Source organism: Schistocerca serialis, chromosome 3 (genome assembly GCF_023864345.2).
Source record: "Schistocerca serialis cubense isolate TAMUIC-IGC-003099 chromosome 3, iqSchSeri2.2, whole genome shotgun sequence".
NCBI classification, from domain to species: Eukaryota; Metazoa; Arthropoda; class Insecta; order Orthoptera; family Acrididae; genus Schistocerca; species Schistocerca serialis.
The window spans coordinates 359,175,835-359,188,448 of NC_064640.1; the positions used below are offsets into that span (position 1 = coordinate 359,175,835).

General features: G+C 36.7%; 1 protein-coding gene across 1 annotated transcript in view; it reads right to left on the minus strand.

Moving 5' to 3' along the window:
• Positions 1–12,614, minus strand: part of LOC126470164 (intermembrane lipid transfer protein VPS13A-like) — a 762,201-nt gene that overhangs the window by 81,602 nt on the left and 667,985 nt on the right. The window contains exon 59 of the mRNA XM_050097791.1: positions 2,762–2,882. Coding sequence (XP_049953748.1) covers positions 2,762–2,882 — 121 coding nt within the window. The remainder of the gene's footprint in view (positions 1–2,761; positions 2,883–12,614) is intronic.

A 12,614-nucleotide genomic window follows, 5' to 3' on the forward strand; every position in this document is an offset into this window, starting at 1 on the left:
CAATACTTAAGCTTGAATTTCATAATTCACACAATCAAAAGCCTTTGAGAGATCACAAAATATCCCAATGGGTGATGTTTGGTTATTCAATGCATTTAATATTTGATCAGTGAAAGCATATATGGCATTTTCTGTTGAAAAACCATTCTGAAAACCAAACTGATATTTTGTTAGTACTTTATTTTTACAAATACGTGCTGCTACTCTTGAATACATAGCATTATTGAGAATTTTGGATAAAGCTGTCAGAAGTGAGATTGGGCAATGCAGTGAAAATCTGCTTCTCTGTGCATACACTGCTTTCTTGAATTCCCTTGTGACACATGGAATTTTGCTACAGGCAAACTCACCTGGTTCTATGCAGTGGTTTAACAGTAGTGTATTTCAGTCTATCTAGAAAAATGCCCTGTTTCAGTGTGCTACTACATATGTGGCTGAGAATCCTAATTATTTGTTGGGAACAAGCTTTTAGTACTCTCTTGGAAATGCCATCAATTCCATGTGAACTTTTACTCATGAATGAATTTATTATTTTCCTAATTTCAGTAGGAGAGGTGGGTTGAATTTCAGTTTTATCAAAGTGCATAAGTATTGCCTCTTCCATATACTGCCTTCCATTATAATGTATAGCTGGATCCTATTTTGCCTACAACACTTAAAAATGATTATTAGAAATGTTTTCTACTTCTGACTCCTTGTTAACAAACTGTTCATTGAGTTTGGTAGAAATATGGTCTTCCTGTGCTCTTGGTTGTCCTGTTTCCTTTTTAACACTATTCCAAATTGTTTTAATTTTTGTTATCAGATGTGGTAACCTCAGACATAATGCACATACTTCTAGACTTTTTAATAAATTTTCTTAATATAGTGCAGTAGATTTTTATAATGTTTCACTGTTTTGGGATCATTACTCCTCCTAGCTATAGCATACATTTCCCTTTTCTGTTTACAAGATATTTTTATCCCTTTAGTAAGCCATGGCTTTTTACATGGTTTCTTACAATTATATTTCACTGTTTTCTTAGGAAAACTGTTTTCAAATATACCCACAAAGGTATCATGAAATAAGTTAAATTTTAAATTAGCATCAGGTTCCCTGTACACCTCATCCCAGTCTAACTCTTGCAAGCTATCCATAAAATTTTCAATTGTTAAATCGTTAACTGAATGCATTATTTTGGAGGACTGTTTAACATTACTGTATGCAGCTACATCATATACTGTAACTAGCTGCGTATCATGATCAGACAGCAAAAGTTTTTTTTTGATTAAATTTATCTGGGTCTATGAACACATTATCTATAAGTGTGCTGCTTTCCTGTGGAACCCAAATAGGAAAATCTGAAACTGGCGTCAAACTGAAAGAACCAAGCAATACTTCAAGGTCAAGCTTTCTGTTGAACCCACCCGCAAACAATAATTTGCTTCCCTCTGTCTGACAGATAGCATAACAAAGAATCAAAGTTTTTCAAAAATATTTGAAAATTTCCCAATTTCCCAATACATGGCTACAATTATAAACATGCCATTATATAGTTTAAGCTCACACACACATGCTTCTACATGTTGCTCTACACAAAATTTTTTAAGTTTCCAAATTTTTCACACTATGATAGATTATAACATATATGGCAACTCCTTCTCTCTGTATTTGGTTTACAAAAAGTGATCAATTTGTGTTACAATATACTTTTCTGAAGTAGTTGCTTATGCAAAAGCCTCCTTGCAACATAATTAGGCAAGTATAATTGTAAAATAACTGTATCGCTGTAACTATAAAACATATGATGACACCAATTACATGTAAACATGTTCAAAGATGAATAAATATTCCATTCTATTCTAAATATTCTATTCAGTATGTGTGCTTATTCGTGTAAGTACTGTATTTTAATATCCCATAAACTGTACTATAATATGTCATGAAATTAAGTCATTCTATTCTTCCACTTATGTAAAATGTACATTCTTGACTTATTTCCACATCCCAGACCCATCTCCACGGGTTACATAGAATATGAATTATGTAACATTATATGTGGATGTACAAAATCAGTGGTGTTTATCAGCAAAAAACAGAACATACATGCTCCAATTTGGCAAGTGAGACATTTGTTCACAACTAGATATGTGAATTACGGTTTTGGCATATGTTTGTGCCCAGAGAAAAAAAGAAAAATGAACACATCTAATATACTGAATTATTCATGATGTGTATTTATAAATGAGTTGACTTGAAAATGAATTCCAAAGCTGATTCATACAGCAGTGGTATGATAAACTAATAAACACAATTTCTCCATATAGCACACAGCCTTTGAGAATAATAGTAGTCTCCTCTAGTATACTTCTCTATTTTGACTGTTAGTAAGTATGTGGTGTTATACTGTATTATAAGAACAAGTTCCTCTGAAGTCATTCAGTAACTGAGATAGTGATTGAGATGATGACACTACAATGACTGATATGACTATTGTCAAATTATAGAAAGCCTAGCAACCAAGAAGTCATAAAAATTAATCAGTAGCACATGAGACTGTGGATTTTAAATGTATCTTAAAGTGCACTAATATAAAATATGGCTACTGTGATTAGACAAGAACATTTCATGGTTCTCTTCTCATTCATAAATGCTGAAACTTTTTAGTATACACATTTATTTATATGAAATTTAACACATTGAAAACTGTCATTAGAATTTAAAACTACTATTTATTTTAGGTTTCATTTTAACTGCTTTTATATCAAGACACAAGCTTACCAGTAAGTGGTTTCACAACAACTCCAGACATTCCTAATGTCACTCCCATTATGAAAGAATTTGCTGTCAATATCAGCATCTCTGGCATATCACTGCAATGTTGCAGACAAACTTTTCTTTTCTGTAATTAGAAAAGGAATTCAAACTATGAAAAAGTTAGTCTGTTGAGAACAAAAGGAATGCAAAGCTGAAAATCACTTTTATATGATCATATTTTATTCAGTTCATAGGTTTGTAAGAGAATTTATCACAGTCTGTATTGAATATTTTACAATCACTGCTATTTTGCTCATCTACTTTTTGTTACTGAATGTATTCCTACAAATTATTTGCTCATTAGAAATGCTGCTAAGTTATATAATGAACATATCATAAGTACTGCTTATTAATAACGAAACCTGCTTAGGTTGCAGACCATTGTAAATGGTCAAATAATATTGAATCCTTGATATAGCTCTTTCTTTACAGTGTAATTTGATAAGAATGTCATACAGGGATAGGACCCATCCTTAGGTTAGTATTCACCACAACCAAAAACTATAACAACAATCACATCCCTGAAACATGTTGATTAGAAAATGTTATGACCATTCCCCTTGAATTTGCAGTGTTCACTTTAATCCACTTTATCTGGGTCTATGAACACATTATCTATAAGTGTGCTGCTTTCCTGCATGTTAATAATGAAATAATAAGCAACCAGGTATGTATAAGAAATTTAATTCCGTGACCAGTTTGAGGCACTTAGTGTCCTTCTTGAGAAGGTTAAGCCTGTTGCATTTTTTGTGTGTCTCAATAATAAAGTGCATACATCACAATGCCATGGTCCTAATACCATAACAAACATAGCATAAATACTGATTATTGATAATAAAAACTACTTAGGTTGCAGACCATTATAAGTGGTCAGATAATCATGAACTCTTGGTATGGTCGTAGGACTGTGGCATTGTACTGTATGCATTTTATTATAGACACTTGCAAATAATGCGACAGGCATTACCTTCTGAAGAAGGGTAATAAGTGCTCAAAACCAGTCAAGAAAATAAATTTCCTATTTGCAACTGGTTGCTTATTATTTCATTACAGTCAGCCACAGTTGCTGAAGATGGACAAAACACTCAGCTGCATGTTAAACAGTGCCAGTTGATCAGAGGAGGCAAGTGAGGCCAGGCCTCTTCTCTTTTCTGTGGTAGAAGAGGTAGTACTAGCAGCAATAATTATTTGTACACTGAACCTTAATGAACTTTTGTCAGTGATCATGAAAGACGTTAGAGCAAGTCAAAGTGCGAAACCTTAACTGTAAATTAAGGCACACGGAGGCGTGAAGCATATGACGAGGAGGCCAGTCACTTGCTAAACTGCCTGTAAATGCTTGGTTGCTGTGGTAACCCCATGTCTTTCATGTGCACAGTATCACAGCTGTGTCGCTTTGTGTTTCTGTGGCATGCGAAGCAAGTAGTTGTGGTGCCGTATCTCTATGTTTTCCTGAACATTAGTTGCCCCATGTGCAGTAGTTGAACCATGTGCGGTGGACATAAATGAAATGCAATCAGGTACAAGTACTAATGTAATAGTTTTATGTATAGACATAATTACCTCCTTGTAGGAGCTGTCATTTTGAAGGAGATGTGAAACTGAATTAGGAAATTTTGAAGAGAGGATGTCAAATATTGGTGCACATCTTCTGCGTAAGCAGGAGTTACCTTTCAGACATCATGATGAGACAGAAAATTCCCTGAATCCCCAAAAGTTCAGAGCCATTTTTAAATTTGTGCCTAATATAAATGAAGATTTGAAAACATGCTGGAAGAAAATGAGGTATTTGCAGGGATTTTTGAAAACGACACAGAAAAAACTGATGGAATGTATAAATGAGGAGATTTGTGTTCATGTAGATTCAAGTATTGACAGAACTTCACTTTATGCCTGCATTGTGGGCACACCTTTCATACAAATCACAATGCTCTATTGTTGTGAGACTAGTGGACTCAAATGGTGATACTCAAGAATATTTTCTTGGTCTTCATGATCTTAGTGAAACCAGAACTGCTGCTGCTTCATTGACTGTGCTGAGTAACATGTTTCAGAATTATGATATAAAGAACATATGATGGTGCTTCTGTTCTGGCTACAGAATTACATGGCATGTAAGCTGAAGTCATTGAAATTGTCGCACAAGTTCTTTTTATGCACTGTTTTGTACAGTGTTTGGATTTAGTTTTGCAGGAGAGCTGTATAAAACCAGTAAGGAATTTTCCTCCACACTTCAGTATGTTCCTGCTTTCTTCCACTGGTCTTCCAAATGCACAGCAGTTCTCAATAGTATTGCTGGTAAATGTATTTCTTCAAACAGAGAAATGAGATGGAACAGTAATGCTAGAATTATATCTGCCATTCACAAAAACCATCTGGGACTCATTGAGGTTTTAAATGAAATAATTGACAATCCTAACTTCAGTGCAATGACTACAAGGATGGCCCGTGGTTTCAAAACTAGCCTCCTAGAGTCTGACTTCATTTCCTTCTCTCTGTTTTTCAAAGCATATTTTTAAAGACTGAACTGCTTTTCAACATTCTTCAGAAAAAAACAACAACAGTGAAGCACATTTTTGGAACAATATTGTCCCAGAATGCATAGCTTACAAGAAAAACTCAGTAAATGAAGATAAATTGACTGATTTTTTAAATCCCATCAAACATTTGACTAGTTCGCAAGCTGTAGCTTCTGAGACTAGAGCTGAAATGACAGATGAATACATTGGCAATCCACTGATGTCAAAATATAAATAAGTTTACTTTGAGATTTTTGATAATATTGTAACACTACTGGATACAAGATTTTCATATTGTAAGAAACTGTTCTTCATTAAATTACTTTATACTACTCAGTTCGCCAGTTATGGTCATCATTTCCCTGCATATGGTGTGGAGTCAATATTAAACGGCGTAATCTTTTGGGGAAATGCATCTGCTAGCAAAAGTTGTTTTATATGCCAAAAGAGAAATGTAAGAGCAATAGAAAATGCTGCATCAAGAAGCTCATGTGGGCCCTTATTCAAGAAACTACATATCCTTCCACTACCATGTCTGTACATTTTGCAAGTAATCATATTTGTAAGGAAAATCTTAGAAAATAGCAACAATCTTGTGTCAACCAACCAGAGTATCCACCTGTATAACACAAGCAGAAAGCAGGACATACATGTTCAACATGCACACACAACACTAAAACAGAATGGACCACTGCAAACAGGAAACAGACTATACAATAAGCTACCTACAAACATTAAAACAATAAAAGACACTTCAAAATTTAAAACTGTTGTCCATAAATATTTATTGGAAAAATGTTATTACAGTATAGATGAATATCTCAAAACATAAAAATTTATTGCCAAGGTTAAATATAATGTATGGAAGCTGAACCTTCAGTTGTGATAATATTAAGCCTAAATCAATGTAAATATTCTTGTATGATTTAAAAACATGTACTGTAAATCACAATGACTTGTCCAATATCATATTGTATACCTTGTACAACAAATGATCAAAAGGACCAATAAAAACGTAATGTAATGTAAAAATATCTGACACATCCTTCAGTTGCTTGCAGTTGCACATAGAACTGGAGGCTGTGCTTTCTTCCCAGCATAAATAAACATTACACTCTGTCAGTTTGAGAAACATTACCAAAAGAATGATTGAGAATGAAATGGACCAAATTCCCAAACTATTTTCTCTAATTGCTACTATTTCTGCAACAAGTGCTGCAGTGGAAAGGGGTTTTCTTGGCTAAAATGCATAAAAACTTATTTAAGGACACTATGGCCCAGGATCACCTATTAGCCCTTACCTCAAATTAAAACCAGTATTGAGAATAGTTGAAAGCCGGGATATATGGTATGACAATATCATGACAAGATTCACGAACAAGAAGAATCATCAAGTTAACTTGCTCTACAACAAATAACAGTCAAACTACTGCTCTACCAGTTCGTTCATAAATAACAGTGATTGTCATTATTATTAGCAGCGGTGGTGATGGTGGTGGTGGTGGTGGTGGTGGTGGTGGTAGTAGTAGTACTAGTAGTAGCAGTAGTAGTAGCAACAGTAATTATAATTTTCCTACTAGTAATGGTGGTGGTGGTCATTGGGAATGCTAGATGTGCTTACATTAAAAGGGAAGGACATTGGATTTTCCCATATGTTTCCTGGCCACCCCAGAATTTAGGTCCATGATCCACCACTGATGGTCCAGTAATTATTTCAGCTTGTTAACTGTGATCTGATTTTCATATCACTCAGTTACACTGCCACAAATGGTTTTGTTTGGGTTACAACAGAAACAGCAAAGTCCTAAACCTATTATAATAACATATTTTCCTCCAGGTCATTTTCAGGATTACGGACATTCAATTGCCACACATTTTAACCATTTCTGACTTCACAGATTCTAAAATCTCATCTGTTTGTGTCATTCCCTAGTTTATTTCTCTCTTATCCTGTGGTGTGTTCCTTGACAGGTGACTCTGAATAACAAAGCTGACCTGACCCTGCTGAGGCCAATTATTATGTCTCCCTAACACCAAACAAAGCAACCTTGGTTTCTAAACATCACAATCTCTGTCAAGTTTTCTATGTTTCTCTCAATCTTCCACTTCATTGGAAGTGCACATTTTCTCCAACCTAATTTTGTCTGTAATCTGCCTAATTCAGTATTTCCCAAGAGTCAAGTCCAATTCTAACAAATTTTCTTCCTCATTCCATTTGAGCCCAATTAGGAACATGGGGCTTGTTTTGACTCTTTACAAGGATCTTCCATTTCTTCTTAGCCCAGAAAGCTGCCATTTTCTGGCTGTGAGCAAGCTTCCTCTCCTCTGTCCACTTTAGTCTGCTGGCTCCCATGCTCTTGTTGCTGGTAATGGACACTAGGAATAGAGTGATCTGCTTCAGCTATATATTTATGCTTGTAGTTCATGTTTCAGTTTCATTTGTCTTGCATCTGTCAAGTGGCTTAATGCAACAAATGCGACTCAAGGAATTCTTTATCATCAGATTGGCTCTGCATAAAATGATTCCAAATCTTAAAAACCATAGATTTCTACTCACCATTTAGAAAACGTGTTGAATGACATTAATAACAATAATATTGTTTGATTTCCAAATCTTAGTCAGATGGTGTATTTTACTACATTTAATCTCCTTGCAAAAGCAATAACGATTAGAACACCTCTCTGACATGCTGTGTGATTCATATATTATGTTTTCTGAAAATGTAATATAATTGGGTAGACAAAACAATCTACTGACCAAGCTGTAGCAGGAGAAAACAGACATAAATGTTCAACAAATATGCAGGCTTTTGAGGACAGTGGCTCCTTCCTCTGGCAGAATGGTTAAAGGGGGAGGACAAGGGATGAAAGAAAAGGGCTGGCAAGGTTCAGGAAATAGGGAGAGTTCAGAAAAAAGCTCAGGATCCAAGGTCAATGGAGACTTACCAGATGGGGTGAGAAGGAAAGACTGATTGTTGGGGATGGCAGTAGACAAGATATGAAAACCTGAGAGCCTAAAGGTGGAAGGTAGGGTAATAAGCAAGACAGTGATAACTGACCAAACACTTGCAAGAGTTAATAAGAATAGAAAGTTAAGTGCAGTGTCTGTGATAGAGGTGGGGGTGGGGAAAAATAGACAGGTCAGAAATTAAAAGGCAACCTAAAAGGGACTAACAAAGGAATTGCTTCTGAGAATAAATGCTGATACCAAGAACATTAGAGAAAATAATTAACATAAATAAAGGCCAGGTGGGTGATGAGAATAAAAAGACATGTTGTAACACCAGGTCCCATCTATGGTGTTCTGAGAAGTGGTGTCTGTGGGAAGAATCCAGATGGCACGTGTGGTGAAACAGGCACTGACATCACAACTGTCATGCTGTAAAGCATGCTCTGCAATAGAATATTGTGTATTGCAATCATGCTACCCTTTGTCCATTCCCATTCATCGTAACTAATGACTTAGTGGTAGTCCTACCACTGTAGATAGCCAAACAGTGTTTACATAACTGCTGATACACAAGATGTGTCAGTTCACAGGTGGTTTTCGCTTTGATAGTACATGTTTTGTGAGTTACAGGGCTGGTATAGATGGTGGTAGATGGGTGCAAAGGGAAGACTTGCAGTGGGGACTGTTTGAGGCATAAGAGAGATGGGATAGGGAAGTGGGTGTATGAGGAACATAAGCTCTGGTCTGTGTGTTCAGTGATTGAGATGGGGGGAGGGGGGTGGGGCAACAAGAAGCTCTTCTAGGTTGGTGGGCAAAATGATGTCAGACAGAATGGATCTCATTTCAGGACAAGTTTTTAGGAAGGTATAGCCATGTTGAAGTAGCTGATTAAAATAAATACATTCAAGATCAGGATAATACTGAGTGATGAGAGGTGAACTCGTATGTTGTATTCTTAAGTTATTTTTTGGATGGATCAGCAATACCAAGATTGGCTGTGATGGCCCAGAAAATCTGCTTTTGAGCTAGACTGGTGGGGAAATCATGTCCTGTGAAGGCTGGTGTGAGAATGGTGGTGTACTGGTGTAAAGAGTCTGCATCTGAACAAATACCAAAGTTGCGTTGGGGGGCTTGTTTGACATAGAAAAGATGGCAGCTGTCAAAACGTAACTACTGATGTTTGTTAGTAGGTTTTAAGTGAATGGAATTCAGAATAAGACCAATGATCCCACATCCCTCTTTACCAACATCCTCCATGTTCATGGTATTTCTGGTGCTAAACATTACTTCACACAATGCTTGCCTGTTTCCAAGCCGATGACGTCCTTTGTGCTCACCTTAATCAACTTTATACTTACCAACATCAAATTTACTTTTGGAGAGCAGACATACAAAGAGATCAGGGACACAGCCATGGGAACCAGGATGGCTCCTTCCTATGTCAATGTTTTCATGCGTCACTTGGAGGAAGCCGTTCTGGGATCCATAAGGTTTTAGCCCCTGGTTTGGTTTAGATACATTGGTGACATCTTTGCCATATGGACTCATGGTGATGTTGACCTGTTAAAATTTTTGGAATCTCTTAGCATTTTGACAGTTCTAATTCTTTCCATGTTAAACAATCCGTCCTGTACAGCCTTGGTATTTGTCCAGCTGCAGACTACATACAGGAGTACATCACCTTTCTAATGTCAGCTTTCACTGGACATAATTACCCAACCAACCTAGTTCAAATGCACCTCTCATCACTCAGTATTATCCTGATCTTGAATATATTAATCAGCTACTCTGACAAGGTTACGACTTCTTAAAAGCATGCCCTGAAATGAGATCCATTCTGTCTGAGATTTTGCCCAGCACACTTCTAATAGCTTTTTGTTACCCCCCACACTCTCCAATCTCCGAATACACTGGCCAGAGCCTATGTTCCCAGAATGACATTATCACTCTGCAGTGGAGTGTGCGTTGATATGAAACTTTCCTGGCAGATTAAAACTGTGTGCAGGACCGAGATTCAAACTTGGGTCCTTTACCTTTCACGGGCAAGTGCTCTACCATCTGAGCTACCCAAGCATGACTCCCGCCCTGTCCTCACGGCTATACTTCTGCCAGTACCTCATCTCCTACCTTCCAAACTTTACAAAAGCTCTCCTGCAAACCTAGTAGGGCTAGCACTCCTGAAAGAAAGGATATTGCGGAGACATGGCTTAGCCACAGCCTGGGGGATGTTTCCAGAATCAGATTTTCACTCTGCAGTGGAGTGTGTGCTGATATGAAACTTTCCTGACAGATTAAAACTGTGTGTAGGACTGAGACTCGAACTCGGGGCCTATGCCTATCGCGAGCAAGTGCTCTACCATCTCAGCTACCCAAGCATGACTCATGCAACGGTCCCGAGTTCGAGTCTCGGTCTGGCACACAGTTTTAATCTGCCAGGTAAGTTTCAGAGCCTATGCTACTTCTGCACCCACTTCCCTAGTCCATGGCTCTTATCCCTCTGACTGCTCCTGCTGCAAGACTTGCACACCTACCACATATGCCAGCCCAGTAACTCACAAAAGATAAACTATCCAAGGGAAAGCTACCTGTTAAATGACACATGTCATATATCAACAGTTATGTGAACACTGTTTGGCGTTCTGCATTGGTGTGGCTATCACCAAGTTATCAGTTGGGATGAACAGGCATGGACAAAGGTTGCATATTGCCAACACACAATACCCTGTTGCAGAGCATGCTCTACATCATGACAGTTTGATTATTTTCATTGATACACTACTTTTTCTGTAATGCACATCTCATTTACACCCAATAATGTCACTTTCCTCTAAAGCCTCCTGTACCAACAGTGATACTTGTATACCCGACTCTTAATGTGATTTTCTATGACGTTAATCATGACATGACAACAGATGTGTGAGATGCCTGCATGACTAGTGGTTTAAATCAAAATCTTAAGAATCTTTTTTTATTTTATTTTTTTTACTGAACTTATAGTAATACTGAGTGAAACTTACCTTTCTTTCTTCAGCATAATGTGCAAAGTATGTATTGTATCACACAGATTTCTGTTATGATGGGTGTAAATTTTAATCGAGTAACATGCTGATATGCTATATTCCTTAGCCTCTACCAAACCTACTAGAAATCCATGGTATAAATTCATTTCATTATCTAACAATTCACTCCTTAAGAAAGATCTGGTCAAACACAAAGCAGACTTATAAACTGTATCTTTTGCAGCTTTTGCTCCAAAGACTTCAGATCACAAATGCGACCAGTTCACAACTGGTAATACAAAAATGTTTCTCAGACTAATCCTACAATCTCCCTTTACCATACCCTGCCTCCCTAGATCCTTCACTCACAGAAGTTAATTCCATTCTCTTCCTGCTACATCATACAGCTGTTAACTTTCAATACCTTCTATAAACTTTTCATCCAAATACAATTTTGTTTTGCCCATTGTCACCAACTCTTCTAACCTGCCACAAGTATATGAACACATTCCACCAATTCAACACTTGCAGAGTCTCTAAATTCTTTCCCAATGCAATTTCAACCACCAAAAATTCTCAGACTATGTAACCTGTCCAAACATTTGTCCTTACAATCATATCCAACATACCATTGATTCTCCCCCTACAGCAGGGATCTCCTGTTCTCTAAACTAACCACAGTTTCTGAAGTACTACATCCCTTCCCAACTCTAATATCTCTCAGAACAGCAAATCTTACTCATAAAACCTATTCCCATATCTCATTCCATTTGACTGATAACTACTATATTCACACAATGACTCTGCTTCTTGTCTACCATTCACAATTCATATTAACATAATACTTTATCTACCACCATGAATCGTATGATCTATTTATCATATTTGAAAAGATATCAACACAAATGGTCTTTTCCACAGTTCTTATCATTAGTTGTGCCAGTTGATATACATCATATCAAGCAAGTAAAAGAAGTTCTCTAAGAAATCAGTGTACAGTTGGAAGAAAACTATTTCTGTTCCTCTCTTTTTACAAACAGTGAACTAACTACAGGAGTCAGATTCCTGAAACTAGGAAAACTAGCTGAAATCAGAATACTGTATTTCTATAGCTTGTAATATACATGGACAGAATGGCTACAAGGATTCTTCTCCAACTTCCTCAACAAATGTCAGGCACCACAAGAATATGAATTGCCAAAAACTTTTATTACAGTTTAATATAAAAAAATTAAAGCATCTCTTCTTACTGTATTGCACAAAACTTCTATATTTGCTGAAATACAACATCATATGCTACATAATAAATGGTAGGAATGTAAAAGTTAGTGTCAGTCAGGGAAGTGAAA